Genomic DNA, 27,078 nt, shown 5'->3' on the forward strand with positions numbered 1-27,078 from the left:
CTTCAGGAGATGTCATTCCTTATTAGATCACCAAAATAAGCTGTTATTGTCTTCAGTTTGTTATTGAGAAAATTTTGTTCTATTTCAACTTTCCCTCCTGGCCCTGCTAAGGAAGCCACCTGAAAAACAAATAACAAAAAGCAAATCAATCAATGCACATGAAAAGAGGTGAAACCCCAAACCTTTTATTCACGTTCATGTAAAACACATCTTTGGCACTGTTAATACTGATGACAATAGTCCTTGTCACCTAATGTTTCTGATACTCTTTCAGTATCTCCTTTTACTCACAGAAGTGGCTTGTGGCTTTCTTGTGACTGAAAAGTTCCCCTCACCTGAAGCCATGAAAGTAAGAGGACTTCAGAACTAGAGGTAAATAGTCATTGTTTCACATGCTGTGCTGAGGCGAGAGATGCTAGACCCTGGTTTGCAGGGTACTTGGCATTTGAGACACCCAGCTGTGGCAAAAAGCAAGCTGTAAACTGTGCTTTGAAGGTGTCAAAATCCCAAATTTTGGGGGAAGAGTAAAACCAAATCCTGGAATTAGGGAACATAAAGGTTGCACAGAAGAGTGGTGGTGGGGAAACAACCCAAACAAAAATAACCCCAAAGAGGCAGAGAAGCTCTTAAGAAACAGCTACAGTTGTTTGTTGTTGCTATTGCAATAAAAAAAAAACCAAAAAAACCCAAAAAAAACCTGTTGTGTGCACTGGAGTCTCCAGCAGTGTTGAGGGTAAAGCTGCGGGCAGCTGAGTAAGGGCAGGCAGGGAGAGCCCGTCAGGCAGCACGGGCCTCAGCTCTCGTGTTTACAATCACTGGAGTGAGAATTTCACTGTTCACGCTCTGTTGACTGAGCCCATGCACACCTTTAATGCTTAACGATTACAGACAGACAATGTTTTGCAGCAGACTTTGCATTTTGGACTAGGGCACCTAATACTCTCTCCTCCTCTGTTCCTAGTCATGATGCCTAGTACGACCCCTTTGAGGGATGACAGCCATACAGGCTACCGATGTCTCACCAGGACACACTGCATAGAGGGAAGAGATCACCACCAAAATTGAGCGTTGACTGCTTTTTTCCCCTTCGTTGTGGATGCTGGGGACCTGTGCTGCGGTGGAGGTCCCTGCTCCACAGCCAGTTCTGCTCTGTGCTGCTGTTTTCCCTGCCTGCTGCAGGAAAACTATTTCTATAGTTCCCTTTGCAGGGAAACTTCCCAGGCAGACATAAAGAGATCAAGGTCTACAAGCCTGCAGTAGATTTTTAACTGATCTTTAAGCCAAGAAGTCCATGTTAGCAGTTGAAACTTAAAGTTCAGGTTGCATTACTAACACTTCTAAACTCCTTTTGAGACTTGACTTTGTAGCACATGTTGAACTTCCTCTATTTTACTGCAAGTAAAAAACCAGCCTACTATCAAGAGGAAATAACAGATTAATCTAAATTATAATTTGAACCTTTACTGACTTGCCCAGAAAATTACCACACTTATCTAGATCAAGCATTTACTTTCATATTTTGTTGTTTTTTTCCCTCCCTCCCTTTTCATTTTTTTTATTTCTGCAGACAAAACCAAAAGTGTGCCCCGTTTCTTCATCCTTCAGTTTAATGGTAAAAAATCTCCACGTTCTTGTCAAAGAGGAACCTGCCACTTAAGTAAAAAAGCAGAAGCAGGCTGACTTATAAATAGCACAAGAATCTGAAATTGGCAAATCGTCAGGAATGTTAATTTTACAACTTTTCTTACTTGGGCAATCCGTGTTTTTTTCTAGGAATATGTTAAGTTTGTACTTTTAATTTATTACAAACAAAAGCTGGAATGTCCCTTCCAAAAAGCATTAGAGGCTTTGTATTTTATAGCTGATGTTATTTAAGTATTCTAAAATATTAATTGCATTAGTCAACTTAATATAAGAACATTGAAGTTACTGTCTCAGGGTTATGTACTCCTGCTTTCAGAGCACAATTTATGTCACTAGCATATCTAAGTATGACTAATGCACTGCTATTAAACATAAGCATTTGCTAGATATTTATCTTAGAAGACAAAGTAAAGCAAAATGCTTCATCAGTAACACAGGCAAGTGCTGCTCCTCCGCTGAGGGGTGGCATCTGCTGAAGGACACCCAAGAGGTTACATACACTGTGACTAGTCTCCAAGTATTAAATCCAGGATAACAAAGACTAATTTCAAACGACTACTAAAAGCATTTGATAAACCCAACAGTGACAAAACTCCAATGAGCATGGAGGCGTAAGCTCTGCAGGGACAGATCCAGCACCGCACACTCCTCAGCCCCCCCCCAATATTCAGAGGAGAGAAATGGAAATCCTCTGCAACGATGCTTATTTGTAAACTGCTGGAGGTTGCAAATGTAATTACATAGGAGTTGCCATTGCCAAGTTTTCCTCAGAAGGGCTCAGTCAACCCTGACAGCTTAACAAGGGAAAGCTGCCACACACCAAACTCCAGAAAGGTGACAGTCTGGTGGAGGGACACCCTCTAAAAATAACAGCAGACTGAGGCACGATGCTTTGAGAAAAACAAAAGTGACCACCTATTTTCAGAAATACCAACATGCACCTCCTGTTTTTTCAGTGAACTACAATGGTGAGTACAGAAAGGCTTGGACTAGTCCAAATTTTGTTTATTTTGTATTTTCCTGTGCAAATATTACAATTCCCTGCTGGCAACTCTCCTCATCCTGGTTTGTTCTTTAGTCCAAACCTGCGTACTCGGGGCGGAGCAGATGCCCTCCTTTGCTGCGTGGGGTAATCCCGCACGTGCCACACGCCTCCCCGGGCAGAGGCAAAGCATGCAGCTTCAGCTAATGCCTCCCTGCATCCCTCCCACCTGGATGCTTCATCCTTCAGTTCAGCAACTGCTGATGGAAACAGTCCACAGCTAGAGACACACCCACAGAGCATTCAAAAAGTAGCCAACAGGTTTGGTCTCAAGTTTAAAATAGGAGACATCAGAAAAGAAATATGAAAAGGGAAACAAGCATTAAAGATTACTTCAGGAACACAAGTTGCTTAAGGTACAAACTTGCTTTATATTGTTCAAGTGTATTTTTGAACTCGAAGGTTTTCTTGCTGGCCTTGCAGGTTTTTTATCATACTGAAATCCCTTTAGTAAAGTACCTTCCTATCTGTTCCAGCCATCAACAAAGGTAACTACAGATAAAATATTTATTATCATTTCCCCCCCGCCTCCAAAAAGCTTTCCTGGGGTATGAGAAATACAAGCGTTTTGGCTTGATAGGCAGTCACACAAGGACACTGTGATTCACTTCATTTTATAGAACACTAGTAAAAAGAGGAACTCCCTCTGCCTGCAACCAACCTAGAGGCTAGCGGAAAGAAAAAAAAAAAATCACAACCCACTTGGGAAAAAAAAAAGGCAATGGTATGTATTCTTTACACTGAACATATTAAACCAAAATGCTCTCAGGCAGCATTTTTCAAAACGTACAGGTCTGCAGGTGAATTATGCCACTGCCATGGTGGTGCTGCCACCCTTTGACAGGACAGAGATTTTTCTAAATTTTTTTTTTTTTTTTTTTTTAAACTTGAGGTTGGCAAACGACAATTTAGTATTCAAGTGCTATGAGCTTTGAAGACTGAAGTCCCGAAGTGCCACTCTGGCTTGGTGTATGCTGGGGGTATCTTCTGGCTTTATCTTTTATCAAGGACAGAGAACAGATGTGAGTTTAAAGTGGGCTGCTTGAAAGCTGCCATTACTAACATGATAGTCATAGCTGAAGCGCACACAGTTATGTTCACTTAGAAATGATCAGGCTGCAAAACACATCAACCTATCATCTTTTACCTGTCAACTCCCCTAATACCCATGCATCTCCAAGGACAATCAACTTAATCTGAGTTCATCTTCTGGACTCCCACTCCCTTTGCTTATTTAGGAGTAAACATAACTATGAACATGACATTGCTTTGCAGGTCCCATTTGGCTAGGTCTCCAGTCTAAAATCTTAGCTAAATGGAAGGCAAGAGTGGAAGCGGAAGGCGAGAGTGGCAGCTTTACTAGTCAGCTGCCCATCAAATTTCTTAATTCACAGAGGTTACCATATAGTCTTTTATTAAAATGACCCCTCTGGTATGATTTTCTGTTCTCTGAATGACACCAGATAGAATTTAAATAAATAAATGAGTTTTACCCATTTTTACACTCTCTTCATTGACTAGTAATTTGTAACAACCAGACTTTCAAAAAAAAACCAAAAAACAAAAAACCTCCAACCCCCACAACCCACCACCGCAAATATCTTCCCATCCAGGCACCAGACCTGCAGACAGAACAAGGCTTCGGTGTCTAACTTTAGATTCTCTCAAAATGGACGATGAAGATGAGGTGGAAACAAAGGAAAGAAAAAAAGAAAAGTACCTGCATGACATGCATTCTTTGTATGACTATCAGGGTCAAGAGCGCTTTGGTTAATTCTGGGCTCAGGGAACCACGCTACGCACTAGACAAGGAACAAAAGGTAATTTGTATTTTCTGGCAGTATTTGAAATATAAGCCAGGTCTGAGACACCAACTTTTAGGACATCACAAGCTCCAACAACAGTGAAATTTCACTAAATTAGGCATAGCTATTACAAACAACAAAAAAACAAACACCTGTGTCCAAAACCCAAAAAACCGCAAACCCAGAAATCTACCCAATTTATAAAATTCTACAGCAGTCATCAAATCTTCAAGTAGTAAAACTGCACACAAAGTTTTCAGTACATAAATAGGAAGAGGTCTGAAAAGTGACTGGTTAAAAAAAAAAGAATTATCAACAGTGCATAAAGACTAATGTAAACCTTTTCCTGCCTCTTGCCCTGCCTCAGTTTCTAGAAACACAGTATCTTGAGTGAATAAATGCAGCCCATAAGATCTTTCTAGTGAGGACTGGTTACAGGCCTATACGACACCAAGCAGTCTGCCAGCAGGTCAGCTCATGATGGATGGAACTACAACTGGCTGGTAACAAATAAATCCCTAGCTAGTTTAAGTGAAGAGAGGCTGCCAATTTGTATTATGATACCAGTTTATATAGTTCCAGTCAGCCAGTAGCACTCACATGGGAGATTACCATAAATAATATAGCTAGAAGACCATACACCTGTGAACACCTTGCTAGCACACAGCATTTATCACTTCCCACCGGATCTCCCACGCATCTGCGAAATGACGCACCAGGTCCACCACACAATTGCTCTCATGCAGCGCATCTTCCCAGTGCCGCTGCTGTTGCGACCCCAAGTAGTACACCCACAGTCCCGTGCTCCTCCAATCGACCCATGCTCCTCAAAAGCTGCAGCGGCTCCCCCTCTCAGCAAGGTTCAAAGGACACAGACATTTTTGAAAACTCTTTCATCCAGAGTGAGGTGGTCATGGAGAATCTACGTTGCGCTGCACTTGACTAATGCTCAAAAAAAACCAGTCTTGACTGAAGTTAAAAGGGACAACTGGATTTTCCTTTACAGAGGCTTGAGTTAAAACCCTCGAGGTGCTCTCTGAAGTTTTAAGGACAGGGAAAAACTCCTCCTGCAAATACTGAGCAGTAAGTTATCTGCAGCCATCAAAAAACCAAATCCCATCAACCTGACAATGTTTTGCCTGTCATGCCTTTCTGCTCATAATTTTAAACACAAGTATTTTGCCTGGTCTGTCAAATTTACAGAATTATGGTTGACATGGACAGCAATCAACAATTAACAGTTCTCTCAACCATAAAGTTTATGTTAGGAATTTACTCCAATACTTTATGAAGTGTAAAACTTCGTACATGGTTTGATGAAGAAATACTACTCAAAAATGGTTAAATGAAAGAATATTATTATTATTTGACATATATTACCCAAAAAGCAGCATTGCTGCTCTCCCTCTCTTACCCTACACTATGATAAGGGCCAAAACCAGATGGCTGAAAAAGGGTACATTTTGCAGATGTTTAATAGCAACTCTAACACGAAAAGGCATTATTTTAAATACATAAAACAGTCCCTGTTTATGAACGGAACAATATTAACACTGGATTGTGAAGTAGACTCAAATTTTGAAGACGGGCTGCTTTTTCAGACAGTCCACTTTCCAAAAGTTGTTGACACTTTTTTTATTTAAATTAGATCTTTTCTCATACCCCATACCACCAAGTTGTCTGCTAGTGCAAAAACTGTAGAGCAAGTTAATAAGGTCCATGATATGATTTCACAACATGGTGGCTATAACCCTCTGAGCAGAGCCACAGTGCCATATCCCTTCTAAGGATCCATATTTAAGCTTCAACTCGTCTACACAGAGAGAAAAGCTTTTGGACACTGGCACATCTTTCTCAAATTGCATTGTTTTTTCTTGTCACAAGCTGGATCTTGGATAGACCAAAACTTTTCTAACTCAGAAAGATGGCTCTCAAGTTGAATAACCATCAGGCATTTTACTCTCAGAATCATCTTCAGTTAGAAAAGTCACTCGTATTCCATCTTAAGACTAGACTTGCTTGCTCTGCTGTAAAGGTCCTGCTGGTTTGATATATTAACACGTGACCCAAAATTAAAACTTGCACTACTGTATGCTCAAGATGTTAAATATGCAACATTTCCAACAGCTAAAAATGAGAAAGACTTAAAAAGAATGGTAACTAGAATAGATATATGTGTAAGATTTTTCTCTTTTAGCAAAAAGACAATCTGTTTCTGAATTAAACACCCATGTGTAAGTTTGTACAATGTGACTGTCTTCAAAGAACAGTGAAGAAGTTCAGGACAATCACTAAAGCAGAATACAGCATCTGAGCAGTTAACAATCCATGGTCAGGGTAAGTAATAAACTCCCAGTTCCTCAGTAGCCCATCTCTCAAACTTGGCTAGGCTGGTAAAGATGCTGATGTGGTCATCTGTCTCACAACATACCAGGTCACCAACATTTTACGCTCATTGGTTTACTGGGAGGAGCCATCGTGCAGCCTGACCACATTCTGACCACCTGTGAGAGAACAAATACCTCAATGGCAGCACTCACATGGCTTAGAAGAAGAGCCAGGAGCATCACTGCATTAGTATATGAACACTTGGGAGGGTATGGTTTTGTATCCTAGGTAGTCGACTATGCCTTCTGCAATGAGGTAAAAAGAAGCTATCCCACCATTATGAAGAAGGTCTTATAGCAACAAATCCCAGGTTCCTCCTCCTTTGCTGTAAATACTAAGATATAGAAGTATTATCTGGTACAGAAAACTGTCTGTGCAAGAGATTGGGCTACTTGGGATGAGTCCTGGTCCCTGAGGTGAGTACACACTTCCCACTCTGCACAACAAGGCAGAGGCACAGCTTACTAAACACTTCATAAACACCACTTAATCATTCTGTCTCAACAAGACAATTCTTGTTTCTCAAGTCATTGATTGAGGTCTCTGTTACATTTTGCTGGAGTATTAAGACCTAAATGTAGGATCTCTTGCAGATATCACCTTCCCCTTGATCTGGTGGAAATGAACCAGCCAAGAAGGGCAAGGATGCTGGGAGGGTTGAGCATTCCCTGAGTGCGTGTTCCCTGCTACTGGTAGAGTCAATCAACAGCAAAGCAAGAGAAAGAAATTTATTTTCACCCAAATTTTGCCAAGGCATGCATATACACTTTTTTTTTTTAAAATAATATCACCTTAAATTAGTAACATTAATTCTTCTCATAGAAAACAAGATGAGTTTTCAACTACCCAAGTATTTATGAAGTGTTTTCACTTCACTTTGCTGGGGTACAATTTGGATTTAAATATGCAAGCCTGTTTGAAACAGTGATTTCTAATTCTTTCCTACTTTGCGGGAATTCCAAGTACGTCAAACTTTTTGTTTTGCTTTTCAATAACACCACTGGCAGCCAAATACAAGTTTAGCCCCCCAGAACTGAAGCAGTATTAATATAGTTCTGACTGGTAGTTTCTACAACTCCCCATCTTTTTTCTTTAAGGGATGTGAAAAAAAACTTGAAGAAAGAAAAAGACTCAGATGTAAAGCTGCTGCAAAGAGATGGGTATCAGCAAGGGTGTCACACATGAGCCACATAATAGGTACTATTAATAAAACAATTTTTTTTTATGTATGTGCACACACATATATATAATAATCCCTGATTATTCCTTTAACTAGAAAGAATATTTTGAAAGACTGATTCGACCTAAAAATGGACCTGTACAGATTACAAATTTTATAACAAGTACATGCTTGTAAACAAGGAGATTTGATGCAATTAAGGGAATGTTTCACATTTCTTGTAAATGCACCAACCATATTCCACTGGTTCGCTGCTCCCTCTCGAGGCAGAAGTACAGAAGTTCATTTCTCCTCTTCCACCTAGCCTCAGTGAATTTTGTAAAGGAATTCAAAGAACCCCATCTGTCTCTACATGACAAACTCTACACAGAAAAGGCTGTGCCTGCAGACATAATAAGCACTGTTTTTACAATTAAAAAAATGTGGAACAAGGTTAGATGTCTTGTCTACCAATAAGGCAATAAACACAGGTCCTCTGACAGCTAGCTCAAGGTCAGCTACCACCTGCTTTCACACCAGCATCAGAATCCCTATTCTATGTTAGCTATCTAACTGTAAAAAGAAACATGTATCTTCCACTAAATTTGCACTGCCTTAACTAAACATTAAACAGTATTTTTATTGAAAGGTTGCTTCTAACAGCTGGGCACTTATTTCCATTTCTGCATGAGACCCACCGTCAGACAAGCAAACTTGCACTGATATTCTGACTGGCTTACAGTTGCGATAAGAGAAGGGGTAATGGTTTTAAAATAAACGAGCAGAGGGTAGATTCAGACTAGATAGAAGGAAGAAATTTTTCACAATGAGGGTGGTGAAAGACTGGAACATGTTGCCCCTGGACATGGCAAGATGCCCCATCCCTGGAGACATTCAAAGTCAGGTTGGACAGGGCTCTAAGCAACCTGATCTAGTTGAAGATGTCCCTGCTCATGGCAGGGGGGTTAGACTAGATGACCTTTAAAGGTTCCTTCCAACCCAAACTATTCTATAATCCTACGATTCTACATTTCCTTAAGCAGTGGGCTAGATTAATGTTTTCTTTTCCAGCTCTCAGATCATCAACTTTAGGGTTTTTTTTTCTCATACTGGCACAATCTTTAGAGAAAGGCATGAGGAGCTGATTCCTCATCCCAGGAGTAGCCCATAGCCTGGACACCTGAAACAAACCCAGGCTTCCAGTCATATGCTTTTAACAACTAAGCTGTGACCACAAAGCTAGTTTTGAGCAACAGCGGTTAACTCTTCATCTTGTGTAAAGGCAAACCCGTGGATGTACATCAAGGAACACCTAGAGCACATCAAGAACATTCAGAGCCAAAATGACCAAGAAGTAGAGGTGGCAAGACACCTAACCCAACCACAAAGAGGTGCGGAGCTCTTCTGTAGGAATAGTTGCAGGCCTGTGGATAGTACTCTTAGCGCTTTTGTGTGAATGCAAGTGAAATGTAGGTGCCTTTGCCCATGAATAAATCCAGTAAAAAGTGCTCATAGACAGATCAGAAATCTGGGCAGATCATTCCTCATGATGGGAATGAAACATTTGATAAAATGCAGTGGTTAGAAGTTAAAACTAGAGAAACTCTGCCTAAAATTAAGGTTCCTATTCAAAGATTCATAAGCCACTTTGACATTTCCCCAGTCTGAAATGCAAAATGCAGCTGAATCGCCACCTGCCATACAAACAGTGCTGTGCGTAGTGTGGGCTCAGAGTGTGCTAATACTCAGGCCATGTGAACTTCAGCCTGTTTCTCAAGCCAGCTGTTTGCCATCAACGATTCTGCAAGCCACCATGTGGCATGAAACCTTGCCTGCTCTAAGTCAGACACAGCTTTTGGAAAAGCAGGAAACAACCCTGGGAAGTTCTGTGGCATGCTACAAGTGGGGAGAACATCTCACTGCTCCCTTCTTTGCAAAAAGCTACAAGACGTAATTAACATAGAAAATACAAAGAGGAAACTAAACCAGACACTCAGGGGAATCATTACAGTCATCTCATTACTTCAAAAAAAATTTCTAGCAAAAATCTCCAATACAAAAAAACCTACACGACCGAATTGCGTGCTTATCAAGTCAGTGATGCATCTAACTATCTAATCACTGCAATGCAAACAGCCCATATAGAACCTTGTGTGGACAGCATCCGTACCACCTCTGGTGGCATAACATTTGTCTCTGATCTACTCATCAGTGATAGCAGTGATTGCAGGCTGTAACAGTGATTTCCTGCAACTCCTTCATAAACGGAAAGCCATGAAAGTTTAGGACTCAGCAGCTTACCAGATAGTAAGAGTTGGTTAATTTTTTTCTTTCATAATGATGTGTCTGTCTGGCATTCAAGAAATGTACTGGCTTTGGATCTTCTGTAAGAACCTACAATCTGTTGCTTTATGAAAGAACAGTATCAAAATCATGGAAACAATCTACTACTCCCATTTCTAAATACATGTACTGCAAATACAGAATCGCTTAATGTAAGGTTCAAACATAACAACCCCCCCTTCAGATGAACAGACTTAAAAGTCTTAAGGTTGTGCTTATAACACGTATGTTTCAAGCCAGCTGAGCTTTTTGTAATTACCAAGCCCTTATCCAGTAACATACTTGGTCAATATCAGCATTCCGAGGTAGAAAATACACAATATTGTTGGTGATCATCTTGGAGAGCCTGAAAATTTCAAATGTAGAAGCCAGTAAAGGAAAAAAACCAAGAATGGGGAGGGAAAAGTTGCTTTATATTCACTCATTTTGAAAGCATGTCCCACATTCAATTATTATGCAATTAAATTCTAGTTAGTGTTCTTGGTATGCAAGTTAGACACTGTTCTGAAATGCAGAAATTAGTATTGTCTAAGCACGGAAGCTCTTTATTTAAGAACTATTTCCTCAGAAACTAGAAAAAAAAAATTACTTTTTTTTTTTTTTTAGAAAATGTAACTGAACTGCAGAGAAGTATGAGAAATTTAAATATAGTTTATAGCTAGTACATTGGTTTGATATTTGTTTTCCAATCCATTTTGTGGAATACCTCTCACACATGCATACAAAGATTTCCTTACTCTTACAAACATGGCTACATTTTAGCCAAAAAGGAAACAACCGAGATTATTTTGGGTGAAGAAAACCCATCAACTTCATATTTGATGAAACTGTAATGCTAATACCTTGCCAGATGAATGAGTGCTCAGTACTACTGTTAATAAGTTAGTATGGAATTCTATACATTAACTGAAAGGGTTAATATTTTGCTTGCACTCTTCTGTGGTTTCCCAAGTCACAGGCAGGTGCTATGATTGAGTCGAGTAAGATATTTTAAATAAGATATACCTTTTATAAATCAATTAAAAAGTGGGATTAATGATCAAGTCATAGCTCACGTAACTAATTATTACCTATATATACACGTCACATGGCTATTTGATTACTTTAGGATATTTTAGTAAAATAATACAAAGAAGTTAAAATTGCTGAATTAATGCTTTAAGTTAAGAAGCTACTACAGTTCTCTAAAGATTTTTTACTTTTAAGAAAAACCCTTGATTTTTTTTTTAAATAAAAAATTATAATAAAAATATTTAATTTTAGGTGGTAAAGTCATATAGCTGAGGTTGGGGGAGGACTAAACAAACGCAGCACATCCGGGACTTCACCTGCTGGTCATATCACCCCCAGTCAGCCAACTGGACATGCAAAGCCCAGGTCAAGAGAGGGAAGACAAGAAAGAGAAAACCACTTGATATAAATCACAAGAACATGTAACTTTGAAAGGATATCCGTCTGGACAAATCATGGTTTGGATATCGAAGATTTCGGCAGTGGCATAGTCAGGTCCTCCCCAGGGTGGGCTAAGGAACACAACATCTGCTTGCAGGTCAGCAGCCAGCACCATGAAGTCTCCACACACAAATTCTATCTGATCTGCCACGCCATACACCTCAGCGTTGTTGCGCGCAAGACTGAGCTTCTCAGGATCAATATCGATAGCGATCACTGCAGAAGAAAGAGAGCAAATGCACAGGTTAACGTGGACTGTGAATGCCACCCAACCACCAAAAGGACATTTCAAAAGGAACATGTTCTTCTGCAGCCACCAGACACAAGTCACATCTATAATCTACTGTTGTGCGGTGAGTGACTACTTCAGTTTTAAGGCCATGGTGACATGAACCTGTAGTTCCTCACAGGGGAATGACCTGCCCTTGCATGGCAGAACCAGAGGTTCCACCAAGAGTAGAGCCACTGCATTTACAAACCAGCGAGGAAAGCCACACAGCCAAGACTCAGAAGGCTCAGCTGCTGTTGCAAAGCTGGGAAACCTTAGCTTTTGGCAGTCATACATCTACTACCATGACAATCCTGCATCTCAGCTCAAGTAGTGGACAGGTGAGGCTAGCTACCTAAGAGAGGAAGTCCTCCTCGCTTCAATCTTGGCAGGAGCCCGACAGCTTAAATGTTGTCAATTAGAAACTTATGCTTCTCCTTTGTTAAAGATAAACATTTATCTGTGGCTGAGCACATTGCACTGAAAACGGAATTAAAAAAAAAACCCACCCAACACAGCACAAGAGACATGATACAAGGGCAGTATATAATCATAGAAATAAAAATTTAGCCAGGAAATACAAAAAGCTAAGTGAACTTAGAAAATATATATAGAATGGATCATAGCCTACCAAAGTTAGTGCAGTAAAAACTACCACTTGTCTTGCTCAGAAATTACTCAGAAGCATTAGATGAGCTGGTATTTTACCAGAGTGTTTGATGAGCAGAGGAATACCAAGTAGTCAATATTTTTACAGAAAACACTCTCAATGTTTCACTGCAATTTCATTAGCTGGCAACAGGAACTTAAGACTAGTATTAAGTTACTGTCTTCTGTATGTCATTCTGCTGCACCTGCAGGTGATCTCATTCAAGTTTTAAGTACTATTCGCATGTAACCTGCTTTTGAGTACACAGACTTGGCGTAACAATTGAGAAAAACAGCAATTTTTTGTGGCATCTCTGCAGGTCAGCACTGCAAACAGAAGTCAGCCTTTACCAGCAATCTTCAGAGCACCTGACAGACTAACTACTATGCCACATAAAAATAACTTTGACTAGTATAAAACAAATCCAACTCTGACTTAAAATAGAGAAACAGTTTTGTAGGTCTTTTTTAAAAACAGAAAGCTCATATTATGAGTCTGATGAAGCAAAAAAGCTTCTGTTGCTTCAGAAGCACCAAAAAAAAGTCAGCGAACCAAGTACATACACAGATTTTTAGGGATAAAGATTGAAGAAACAAAATAACGTGCTATACACAACACCTGCTTACCTCTTTTTGAGGTCAACGCAAACTGAATAGCGTTTCCTCCAACCCCACAGAACGCATCCACTACAATATCGCAGTTGAATGAATGACTAACACGGACGGCAATATGCTCAGCTATTTTCTCAGGAGTAACAGAAAACCAACCCTCTGCAAAGGAAAGGGAAGAAGTATATTTTCGCCTTTTATTTCAAGGTCACCTAAATTAAAACCAAACAACAACCCCCACACACAACTGAAGGTTTAGCGTTAATCCCAACAATTTTGGCTTAGTGCATTCGACCAGGAAATACAAGCTTTGAAGATGATAAACCCCAGTCAGTCCAGTGATTTCCTAAGCAAACAAAGTCCCACTGAAATGAACAGATATGCCTGAATCTCAGTAAATGCTTTGTTGAAGTTGGTGCTGAGGATTCTGTCTTATCAAGGACAAGTCCACTGAGACAGCTACGAAAAACTTTACACATCATGATTATGTTCTGTAACAAATAAAACCAGAAATACATTCTCTCTTATCCGGTATGTTATTTTCTTTACAGCAGTGCGTGGTCTGCGAAATAATCTATGTGTTTATGTGAGAATGCATGAGAAGTGAAAGGCTTACAAAACCAACAAAACCAAGATATGAAGAAGCAGTAATCCTAATTCCTCCTTTACCTATAAATTTATGATTTGCAAGTGGTTTCCATGTAAACATGGAAAAAAGTAACTCTGAAAGTGACTGCTGAAAGTCAGAACAAAACAAGACCCATCAGCATATTTGGAAGTTTCACAAAATTATTTTATAAAATATAGAAATAGATAAATGTCACTGAGTTGCTGAAAGAGTCCTGACCAAGCATAATTTGGGTACAGTGTGAGTGTGATCTTTGGCAAACATCAGGACTAATGCAAACAGGGGTGCCCCATGCTAGAAGCTCTGCTGAAGTCTAAGACTTCTGTTCGCCTGCCGGGGGATGGAATTTATCCAGAGGTGCAAATGCGCGCTCAGTAATGCTCCTCGTATAAGAAAATCAGTCATAAACTGCGAGAAGGGCCACAGGTTTGGATACATCTTATACCACCTAGTTGGCGCACTCTGTACTAAACACACCTCTGTCTAGTTGAATTCCCTCGTCAAACCGAGAGAACAGCCGGTAACGTTGTGCCCAGTACTTGGCCAGCTCCGGATCAGCAGCAATCTCAGTGGGTATAGCTCCCAGCACAATTTTATTCCTCTTCCTCCTCCTCTTTTTCTCCTTCTTTGCAGTAATTTTTTCATCTACAGCTGGAAGACACTGCAAAGTTAACAATCACTGTTCTTGCAGGCTAGGAATGTAATCAGTAGGTAGGTGAGAGTTGAGATGCAAGATGCTCATGTTTAACAACACTGCTAAACATTCTTTGTTACTGTTTGCCAGATTATGCATATTAGTGGTTTAAGTCAAAAAAGATGATCCTATATTTCAAGGGAACAGTGTTACCTGACAGGTATCAGTCACAGTCCTAAATAATGAAGTGTTACAATTTTTAAAGAGCATTACCAGGCTGGCCATCATCTTCAACTGATGACAATAAACTCTACACAGTGAGCAAACAAGTGCATCATGGAATATGAACCAATCTAGCCAAGAGTTTTATAGTCAAAATCCAACATACTGGAATTACTGTAGGAAAGATTAAACTTTATGTAGAAACCTGAAAAATCCTGTTTTCCTTTGTTTACACTGTTAAATAGAAAAGTTTATAATATAGATTCCACCCCACCCATCCACCCTGCGAAAATAATTTTAACACATGCTCCCCAAAGCTCAGCAATGCGCATCTGAGAACCCAAAACTTGACAATCTGTGCATCTACCTGAAGTTAATCATCTTCATCCTTATAGGGGGGAAAAGGGTGTGAACTGGCGACCTCTTAGATCACATCTAGGATCAACAATAACTATTTATCTGTACAGAAATACTGCCAATACTAGAGACAAGAGCTGGGATTCTGGCTTCTCCGGGAATAAGTTAATTCCACTAGCACAACTTTCAATAGGCCTCATTACCCCTTGGACTTAACGAGTCCCTTTGAATAAAGAGAATAAATAAATACCACACAAAGCTGTAATTTGGGAAGGCAGTATTAAGTCCACTGCCAATTAATTTCCAGTTTGTAGGAAACCGATGTACCTTGGCTGACATCCTCTGTCTCTGCCTGGAGATAATCGGGAATATCCAGAGAGACTAGCTGGCGCCCGCAGACATGCTCCTGCTTCCCCACGCCCTGGCCATCTGAGCTGGTCTCTGCCGCATCCCGCGCTTGCTCCTCAAAGTTACTCCCTTCAGGCTCCGTGAAGGCCACCCTGGAACACGGTGGCTTTTGGTTTTCAGTGTTCAGTGTTGCAGTCTGTGCAGCAGTAACGCCTTCGTGATCCTCTGAGGTGCTGCTCGAAGATGATGCCACTGCTTTACCCTGAGGGGGTGCTGTCTGGGATGTGGCTTCCTCCTCAGGCTTATTAACCTGCTTTAGGAACGCCTCTACCTGCAATTGCCAAATATCACGGATGATTAGATGGTGCTGTTAACCAGCTACCAAGCATTAGAGTTCAAAAGCAGCTGCCATGCATGCACTCTCTACCACAAGTATTTTGAAAAAAGTGAAAGAACCACTGTCAAAGCATTCAGGAGGGCATGCAAGTCCTTAGTCTGCTCCCTTTTTACAACATTTTGAAACAAGTTGTCTTTGGGAACCAGACACTAGCTACATGCAAAAGATAAACTCCACAAAATCAACTGATCAATGCAGTAACATTCTCAAGTGTTATCTGAAATATAGTCAGACTTGCCACAGCACAGGTGACCAAGACTACTACTTTTTCATTAACTATCTTGTCTCTGATCTGCATTCAAAGAAGCAGTACTCTGCCTTCCAGGTTTGGATGAAGAGGTAAAATTAACGTCATACATTAGTTGCCTCATCTCCAAGATGTGCCAAATGGCACATGTGCTAGAAGGTTCTGCTGCACAGTAGAAAGCTCAATGTTACATCCTGACCAATGTGCAGATGCTCGTTCAAACTCTTCAAAGGCATACGCAGTTGCTCACTTTTATGTTACAGTTGCTCTGAGTGGCACTAGGCCTGGGGCAGGTCCTTACCAGGAAGTCTGAGAAAATCTGCAACTTTTTTTTTCTTCACATAATTAAAGTTGCCCTTGACTATACTGGCCTCAGGTATAAGCTGCCAATGGTCAAGCCTTTATCAAAAATTATAGCAATGGCACTGGAGTTCAGTATGTGCTGTTACCACCAGAAAACAGTGTTTTGCATTTGGGCGTTAAGGAATGCCAAGCATCCCACAAGGCGGCAAAATAACATTGAAAACCTGAGGTAACAGATTTTAAAGAGACTTAACTGAGAAAAATCTACAGTGAACAAGTTTTTCTACTTATTACTAATTTCTGAGTTAAAAAAAAAGCAAAGTTATAGGTGAAAATAAAGGCAGGTAGAGGTACAAGCAAAAGTGTTGATACAAATTACTGAGAACATGGAGTTACATGAAATACACTCACGCGTACTAACGTTTTTCTCTCGTTGCTGAAATGCCAGCACTTAAACGTCCTCACATGCGTTTTAAAATCGGAGTTACTTTTAGTAACTATAGAAACCTACATACACCTCTAAAGGAATGATGCACCCAGATGTTAGGAATGACTTTCACATAACTTTGCCATTAAGCTCAAATTCCTCTTGATAGATTGCCAAGAGTCCACCAATGCCTTTCCATATCCACCCTAACCTAACTACTCCTCACCTAAGCAGGGGGCAGGGGAAGAATAGAGAGCAGTGGACTGACATTTAAAAGATGTCACCTACTCTGGACAATTAATTTTATTTTTCATTTTCATAATCCAGCAACAGCTAAGGGAGCAGCTAAATCTACGAATTACAGCAACACTAACAATTAAACCTACCTTCTTCAAAGTTCTACTTTTTTTGCAAATCATTTCAGATTCCTCCGTAAAGAAGATGTGTGTGTTTTTGCTCTTCCTTGGTTTACGCATATCCAAGAACTTGGACTTGAGTTTTGCTTTTTTCTCCAAGTACTGCACACTTCGGTGGGTGAAATCTGGAATTCCACCATACCTGAAATTAAAAAAAAAAAGAAAAAAAAGAAAAAAAAGAAAAAACCCTTAGTTGGTTAATTTCCAATCTGGAAATTTTAATGTCAATGTTGATGTCTACAAAAAATGATTCAGACTAAATTATTTCTTTATGAGACATTTGTTCCACTCTTAAAATGTATGTCACTGGATGTAACTGCAAAACAATGTACCTTCATGAAAATTTTAAAATATTTTTATTTGAAAATGTTTACCCAAATTGGTTTTAGGTTTCCTTATTTTTTTTCCTAATAGGTGTATAAATTTAGGTAGAAACTATTTCCCAGACCAGCCTGAAGAACAGGAAATGAAAAAATGTCGTGATTAGTAGAATAAAACATCTTTTTGGTGGCTGTCAAAAACCTCCAAACCAGCTACTTTTGTCTTCTGGCAAATGCAATTAGAAAAAAGGAAATAGGGATAAGTCATTTTTATAATTTTTATAAAGTTGAACAGACATTGTCAACTGCAAAACACACTCCTCTTTGAAACATACATATATATATACACACACACACATATATATTATATATATATTTAAGCACTAAACAATTTGTATCTTGCAGAAGCACTAGACCTAAGCTACAGTCTACCTGTGCCCTGTGATGCTACTTTCAGGTCATACCACCAAAAATAAAATTTCACTGGTCAGTCAACACACTGGCAACACTTTATTAGTATAGCAACATTTTACTAGTATAAAGCAACCTCATTCCAATATGAAACAGCTGTAAGTTACGATCTAAGCTCACAGGAGTCTAAGCTGAGAGGACTATTCATTGTCAGAGGCTTTAAGCTCTAATTTAAGTAGCTGACCAGCCATTTAACATTTACACAACTGCAAGGACCTTAGGAGTTACACTTCTGTTGCAAAGCACTTTCCTTGTTATTTAATTAGTCTCTGTAACTTTGCATCTCTCTCTCTAGCCAAAGGATGACAGTTTTATTAAGAGCAGAGGCTAACTTTGGGAATCATCTTCAAAAGTTTAACAAAATGAGATTGGAGATGAACAGTCCATTTGAATAATAACAGGAGAGCTGACTGGCTATGAAGAAACCCCGAGTTCCTCGTATGCAGTTACTTTCGTCCTGTGCCACACTTGAAACCCAAAACAGAGCAGGTTTCCTCAGGATCTTCCACTGGGTTCTCATCCACATCCAGTTCATGGCTAGAAAAAACCACAGATGACAAAGTTACTTACTGTAAAAAACACTCTTAATTTACAGATATACCACTAAGACACATACTGAAAACACTGAAATGTGGGCTTCATAAGTTCTTCCACACACTGCTGAAACCAAGCAAAGCAGATCACACCAGCCTACTCATGTGCATGAGCACATACTCTTTTTTTTTTTTACCCAATTCTAGGGACATATGTCCTTCTGTTGGGATTATAATACTCTAACTATTCCAAACGACCTCTTAAAATATTTAACATCAAGCCCTGCATGGAACTGATGAAGATTATGTTTGTTCACCCTATTTCCAAATTACCTTCATCATCTGTTATCTATATTATTAACACTATGGCAAAAGCAAAATATTAGAACCAAATGAAAACTACATGACTAGCAGATAATTTCATCCATCCCCTCACCTTTGAGTTTGTAAATTCATTAGAGAGGAAGAGAAATCACATCATCTTTGCAGCTATAAATTTTAGAGAAGAAAAAGACTGTGACAAGGCAGAGATTAGCTATTTTATGATTGCCATAGCACTGAGCACTTTACTGACAGCATACAATTCAGTTCAACAATAGAAATTATTTACTATCATTCTTGTATCATCTACACTAATTAGACCTAGATAAACAACTTGCCCTATCCAATTTATCAATCTTGTATACTTCAGTGGCACAAGAATAGCACCGTCACCTTGCGCAGTCATCGAGGACATACATTGTTTTCATAAAGCAATGGAAGAGAAGAAATATCCACTGCTTGTTGCCAGGTAAAGTGATAAGCAGTGATGGAAGACTATGTGGTTTTGTACTGAAGTTCTAACTCACAATCTCAATCAAATAGTTAATACAAATCAGGAGGCTTCTGGACTCGGGCTTCTTGAGAAAAAAGCTCATCTAAATTTCACGACTTGCCTTCTCTTGACTTTGGCATGTCTGTATTCAGGAGGCTCTTCATCCTCATCTTCATCTCCGTCATGAAGCAGCAACTGTTCTTTGTCGTTTGAATTCAAGCTACATGACCCCTGTGAACCTAAACAAGATAGATGAGATCATATTTTCCTTCTGCATAAATTCCTTATCTTCTTGTCCCCAAAGTACATCTGCAGCTACAGTTAGATTGCTGTACATACCTGAACCTGACAAATAAGGCACAAGTGCCAAACACTTTGTATCTTTACCTGTCTGACGGACAACATACCAACACAAACTTACAGTATTAGTTACACTGTAGAGTTAATAATCTTAAGCAGGACCAACTTCAAATTACCCCAGCTCTCCAAGAAAAATAAAATGCCTACAAGGTACAAATTCCAAACAGTTTCTTCCTTGGGCATAAATTTTGTTTCCATTTCATTAGCTATACAAAGATATTCACATACATTTAATAAGAGAGGATTCCAACACCCCTCATTTCTTGTTGGAAAGATTTTCCGTTCACCTCTCCCATTCCAACTCTACTGTAGGATCAAGATGGGACCACACTCACTTCTTCCTTCCTTAGACAGTCACTAGCAGTGGACTTGGAGGTTTCCCACCAAACTGAAGTCCCAAACTGCTGACACTTAACTTGTGTGCTTCAACCCCTCTCTTCAGCAGGAGAAACCATACAACACTCAGGAAAGACATTACACTGCTGTTTTCAGCGAAAGCTGGCAGGAAGAACTGGCAGGCAAACGATGGCTCTCTTTCTCTGCATGCTGAACTGGCTGGCAAAAACATCACCAGCCCAGTCTTGTATCTCCCTCAAAGAAGCTCTTCCAGTAGCATAAGGCACAACCACTGGCTTTCACCATATTACTACATCACCTGGCACTTTCACTTATTAGCACTAGGTGTGAACATATGAATTTGGGGTTGTAAAGATGACTTCAGCTCACTGCCTAATTGATAACTTAATGCTGGAAAGGACCTCTGGAAGACATCTGGTCCACAGTAACACCATACAACAAAACAAGAGTTTATTTTCAAGGATGACATTTTTAGACAGAAGCCAAATGTGCCCCCCTCCACAACAGAACTATTTTTTTTCTCAAAATATCAGATTCATGAGAACATCAACCTGAGTTTTCATTCATTTTAGACTATCAGTGAGGAAAAGACACATCAATTGAGTAACACAGCTGCATTACCAATACTAAGATAAATAAATACACACTAGCAGTGCTCTCTCACCACTTTCTGTAGTACATTTGAAGATTCATGAAGTATGTGTTCTGTTAAAATCAATTCTGGATGAAGAACACATTCAATATACAGGTTAGAGAGAGAGGTCATCCAGAGAAGCAGAGGGAAGAAAAAGGAATCAAGTATGCAGTCATTCCACAAAATACTTAATTGACTTTTTTAAAATGGCATAATACAGACATGCCCTTGCTTCTTTTATATAAGCATCTACAGAAATTCTCATAGAATCAATTTTAGCTGATTTTGTATTACCTGACTGGTTAATACTTCTATTTTCACAAGACGCACTCCTTTTCCTGGGTCCTCCATCACAGGGCTCCTTCTGGCTTTCACTGTCAGATGAACTATGCTCTTGAGGACCTTGCTGGGCTACTATTAGAGCTGCACTGCTCTGCTTCACTTCCTCCAAATTTAGATTTAAATTACAAATCCCAGAGATTATTTCATTGTGGGGCTCAGCACTTGAAGGGAGTGTTTCTTCACTTCTGGTGTTAGGAGACAGCTCCAAGCTCAGCACTTCACTGCGTTCAGCCCCTAGACTAACTGAGTCCATTTTTCCCAAAATACCCATCTCCTGGGTAACCCCATTAGCTTCCACATTGTGAACATGTGAGCTCTCAGTAGTCCATCCTTGACTTGTCCAGTACTGAAACTGTTCCCAGTAATACCAGTACAGTTCGCTATAATGCTGCTCCCACTCTTCCCTGGTGTCCAGACTATTCCAGGGCTCAGAGGCTGTGGTGGCCTCAGGCAATGAGACCTCTTGATGCTTCTCCAGCCAACTTTGCCAGAGAAGGCTCTCTCCGTACTCGCTCCAGTATTTCTCCCATTTTTCTTTAAGTTCACTGGGTAAAGCCTCATTTGCAAGACTTTCTGAACTTTCACAGTTCCCTTCACTTACAACCTGAGGTTTGCTGTTCTTCTCACATTGCTCTGTAGTTAGGGCCAGTTCCTCAGAAACACACTGGATATGACCACCAGAAGCTTGATCCTGGCATTCCCACCCTATTTTACGCTCACGTTTTTGCTGTAACTCTTTTTTCTTCTTCTTTTTCTTTTTCATAACCTTCATGTTACTTCTCTTCCTATAATTTTCTGTTGCCTAAAATACAATGGAAAAACATCCTCAGAAGTCCACAACACATATGCAGTCTTTTCTTGTCCTCTCTCCAAGCACATTTCTGTCTCCGTTGTAACCCTCCCACTCACTGCAACCCCACTGTTAGCTTTCCCCCCACAAAAGGTTGTAGGGTTTATGGGTCTGATAGGGCCGCACTGCATAACCTTCGCTCACATTTCTGAGGAAGTTGTGAGAATGAGCTATGAGAAAGTCTACAGAAAGACACGCAAAAAAAAGGCAGAATAAAAGACAGAAATGGGGCTGCTGAGAGGGAAGTCATTAGTAGCTCAAGGATTCAGAAAGAAAGACATCAACATAAAACACTATAAAATCCTAAAGCGAGGTTGGTCAGGAATTGAGGGGTCACTGGGTTGAGCTCAACAGTAAAACAGTATCTCAGTAACATCAAGGACCCATTTTAGGAGGCCATGGAGACTGACCCTTACTGTCACCTGGTATCTACCTGGCCAGGAAACACTGTTCAGGTGTCTTATTAGGGTAGTGAACATACCATGCTCAGCCTAACAAAATGTTAAATCCTTGATGTTTAGAAAGGATTTAGCACCTTTGTGTGCTTTGAACAAAAAAGCATCACTTTATACTCAAACTCTGTAAATCCTGCAGCTGAATCTCCTCTGTATGTCTGAAGACACTGACTGAAAAGAGGGGTGTAATATCCTTCCTGATCTGATCTCCAAGTTGGCTAACAGAAATAAAAGGAAACAGCCTCCCCTCCAACGAGGTGACCCTTTCATTTGTGCAATCCAACCGTTTAACTTGTTACAACAAACTCAGACTACTACAGTTGCCTAGTGGAACAGAAGACTGAAACCTGTTACAGAAAAGAAAAACACTAAGGTAACTTGTTGGTTTCATCAAATACAACTCCACTTGTTTCAGTGGGGCTTCCTGTGCTTACAGATATAAACAAGATAAACACATCCAAGAAAAGCAAGTTTTTCTATCAGATAAACCTGACTTTTTTTTTTTTTTCCATAAACTACCAGATTAAGTTTGGCAGGTAAAAAGGGAGTGGTGATCAGGGACTACAACTCACATGGGCAAAAGATTGCAAACGTCCAGATATTAGTCCAAACGTCCCATCAGCTGCAATCCCTAGTTTTATTGCATTGACAAATGCATAAGGTAGACTATGTGTCTAACACTAGGTGTTTAGAGAACTGGCATTAATCTTTCATCCACATCCCTCATAATGTCTTCTTAATACACATAGTGCAAAGCACAATGCTTAGTAGTAATCTAGTAAAAACGTACATTATTTTCTTGTTCAACTTATTTCCAGTATTACTACATAGCAACAAAAATTGCATGTATACTTTGGGCTTGAAGTTGGATGCCTGTAAGGCCTATTTACATACCATCAATTAAAATAATTTTACAATTATTTACAAATTAATCAGGTCAGAACCATGGAGTGCTCTGCACAAAAGTACTCTCTCACTGCCAGGGAGGTCTGTATTCCATAAAGTGGACAATGTGGATATCCCACTGTCTTTTTCATGTCTGTGAATGACTTTAGTCTTCCTCTAAAGCCCAAGTGCTCCCTACGGGAAGCAGAGCACCTAAGCCTCACTTCTGCCCTTTGGAACAGCCTGGCCTTATCAGCTGCAAGGGGGATCTGAGAAACGAGCTTTTTATATTAGTATCTAAAGCTAAATGGTTAAAGCAGACAGTGTGAACACATGCTCAGATTGGAGTATACTAGTTGCCCTGATGCAGAGCATCAGTGTTACCACGGCTGTTTTAAACTAGCTCTCTCTAGTAGCAAGAGAAATACAGATATGGAAGCATAAAGCACAGCCTCACCATGCTTAGTCAAATTGGCAGGTGAATTTTACAAACTGCACAGACCACGGTGCTGTGTGCTGTTACAAGTACGCGAGACAGGCAGCTTAAAGCCAGCTCATATACTTTTTCATGAACTGCAGTCTCAAAAATAACTGAGGAGCAGACGTGCCCCTGCACCTGGAAACACAAAGTATACAGAACCAATAAAGCAAATAAAGATTTACCACAAAGTCCCTGTGGGCTGACTGCCCACCAAACTGAAGAGGCAATCCCATACTCTTCATAAGCTCAGCCTCCGAGTCTAGTTCAACTTCTTCCAGGTTGAGAGCATCATTAGCATCCACCTTTAGCGTCACGTTGGGACAACAGTTCTCCTCCTCAGACGTTTGCTCCTCCCCTATTAACAAATTATATGAAGTGAATATAATCTGGTTCTGACACCTCAATGCAACAGCACGGCCTACAAAAATTAGCAGAACTGCCTCTTAAGCTTCCTTTTCCATTTGAAATTTTCACCATAAGCATCTTATTTTCCACATAACTATCAGTAGGAACCAAAACCTAACTTTGACTGCCAAAACATTGCACTGGGTCTGGCTGGGATGGAGTTAACTTTCCTCTTAGCAGCCCCTATCGTGCTATGTTTTGGATCTGTGGCTATAACAGTGTGGATAACACACCGATGTTTTGGCTATTGCTGAGCACTGCCTGGCACGGTTAACTTTCTCTTTTCCCCACTCTGCCCTCCCCAGCGAGTAGGCTGGGGTGGGCAAGAGATCAAAGAGGGGAACACAGCTGGGACTGCTGACCCAAACTGGCTGAAGGGATCATCAACACTGTATAATGGGATGCTTAGCAATAAAAACTGGGGTAGAAGGTGTGGGTGCTTGGGGTCAACCCACCACAATCATTCACCTCAATAACTTGCAGAACGAACTACAGTAACACTTAGCAAACAACAGAAAAATTGGGAAAAGAAAATTCTTTACAGCAGTTTTTTTGGCATGTATCAGAGAGCAAGCTTAAAATACAAGAAACTGCCGGTTTTGCTACAAATCTTTCAAAAACACACTAACAAAGATAATACAATTTTACAAAAAAGCAATGTGTGAAGTACAGAACGTAATTACCTCAGAAATAACTGATCAGCTATCAAAACACTGCTTGCACACCTATAAAATTTTTAAGTGACATCATATGTATATAAAATGACAAACAAACTGAGAAAATAGGAACCATATATTGATGAAACATGAAATACAAAAGCTCTTTGACACAATTGATAAAACTGGAAAATTTACATGGGGGTTTTTTTTTTGGTCAGAATGTAACTTGCCAAATTGTCACGCAGCACAAGACTCTTCTGTTTTTAACTGATTACTCTCACCACAATACAGTCATACATGCACAAAAACATGGTTTACATTCTCCTCCTTCACTCCACTCACACTGCCTCCATTCTCTTTCTTCACTCCATCCACACTGCCTCCATCTAACCTGTGCTAGTCATTCTCAGCTTCTATAGACATTCCTTTCTGCTCAGACTCCTTCCTTTCAAATCAAGCTATTATATGATGCTGGAGCTAGCAAGACAACAATGGAAAAATCAGATACCAAAGGAATTATGTTCAGCTAGGCATGTGTGGGGAATTCGGCAGGATGGAGCAAGGGGCTAGTGTGGAATTTGCCAGAGCATGCACCATGATTATTCCTAAAATTCAAGCAAATAAGGAGAGACTTACTCCTCCAGTCCTCCTCCTATGATTCCTCACATACATGCAAAACATTTCCCCATCAGGGCTATTGCTTCTTCTCTACTTCTAGCCCAGCAGATTAATCAGCAACAGCTGATGTCCTAGGTTGGGGTAGAGGCAGCAGGACAGTATCACTCCCAGGCAAATATCTAGGATTTGCAGACCCTCCATTATACAATTAATTTTGAGCGAGGGAAGCTGAAATTATGATTTGGGAGCAGGTCAGCTCTCAGGCACTTCTGAGCTAAGCTGCTCTGTGCACCAGGTGAAGATTATGTGAGATGGTAAATCTGTGCAAACAGGAATAAACATTGGACCTGGTTTGACACAAACTTCCACATCAAGATTATAGTGACTTGAAAGCTATGTAAGTGCTAAATTATTATTCACATCCATCCCCATAACAAAAGTACTCAAAAACAAGCCAGAAATAAGAAAAAAACTATGGGTTAGCTTTTATACAGTCCTACTGTACCTTATATAACCACACATAACTCACTTTAACTATAACTTACACATCATATTGCACAGTACATTTTATCACCTTACCTGTACTGTTATTGTCATCTTTAACATAAAATCCTTTTAATCCCAGTTTGTATAATTTTCGATCTCTGTAAAAATGAAGAGAGACACTGACGCAGAGGGTCATCATTAAAATGATTTTTTTTTTAAACATTAAAAACAATCATTTGGCAGAACAGCTTCCCCAGGAACATGGTTGAGTCCCCACCGCTGGAGGTTTCAAGGTGGGTTTCATGGGACGGAGCGCTGGACAACCCCACCCGGGCTCCCTTTCCCACCACACGCTGGCCCAGATGATCTTTCGAGGCCCCTTCCCACTTGGGCTGCTCTGCGATTCCACACACACGAAGCAAAGGAAAATACGCAAAAGGCGGCACTTTAGAGCCTGACGTGAAAAGCTCACACGAGAGGTGTTCAGAAAATGTTGCCGCCACACAGAACACCCGGAAATTAAATTTTTGCCCACAAAACATTCTGCTTAAGGGGGCGAATTTGGTCAAAACCGCAAATACTTCGCCACCGCTGCAGGCACCCCACCTCCGCAAGCGCCTCGGCTGCACACCGAGCGGGTTCACCACCAAAAGCTCCGGTGCCGACCCGCCCCCCCCGCGCCGAGAAACCGGCTCGGGGAGGCCCCGGGCCCCTCTGCGCCCCTTTGGGGAAGGGAGGGAGCGCCGCGGCCCCCCGCGGGAGCCGGCCTTTGGATGGGCTCCCCCCACCCCCATCGATCGGTAAACCAAACCTGTACGGACCCTTTTGTGCACCTCTCCCTGCTTGCAGCCGCCACGGCCGCAGCGGCACGGCTCTTCCCCGCATCTCTCCCCCCGCCCCGGCCACGGGGAACGCGGACACGCGGGGTCCGCCCGCCCGCCCGCCCGGTGCTGGCGGCGAGGCCGCTACTCACTCAACGAAGGCGCGGGAACAGAGGCAGAGGATACTGCGGGCCGCCCCCGCCCGCAGCAGCAGCTCCGCCACCAGCCGCCCCCGCGGGTCCTGCACCAT

The 27,078-nt window shown here is 40.7% G+C and overlaps 1 protein-coding gene across 2 annotated transcripts; it reads right to left on the minus strand.

Annotated features, from left to right (window-relative positions):
- Positions 1–2: 2 nt before the first annotated feature.
- Positions 3–27,078, minus strand: TGS1 (trimethylguanosine synthase 1; the record flags this gene model as incomplete). Of its 2 annotated transcripts, none has more annotated exons than XM_081996329.1 (13): positions 3–119; positions 10,664–10,742; positions 11,833–12,049; positions 13,377–13,520; positions 14,464–14,637; positions 15,527–15,878; positions 17,308–17,479; positions 18,579–18,665; positions 19,597–19,714; positions 21,121–21,970; positions 24,022–24,194; positions 26,101–26,165; positions 26,981–27,078. In XM_081996329.1, 13 exons carry the CDS (start codon positions 27,076–27,078, stop codon positions 3–5), a joined length of 2,646 nt encoding a protein of 881 aa, XP_081852455.1. The 2 variants fall into 2 exon arrangements, with proteins under 2 accessions (XP_081852455.1, XP_081852454.1); XM_081996328.1 differs by having other exon boundaries at positions 14,464–14,647; positions 15,501–15,878.

This window comes from Phaethon aethereus (genome assembly GCF_964289735.1).
Source record: "Phaethon aethereus genome assembly, chromosome: 2".
Taxonomy (NCBI): domain Eukaryota; kingdom Metazoa; phylum Chordata; class Aves; order Phaethontiformes; family Phaethontidae; genus Phaethon; species Phaethon aethereus.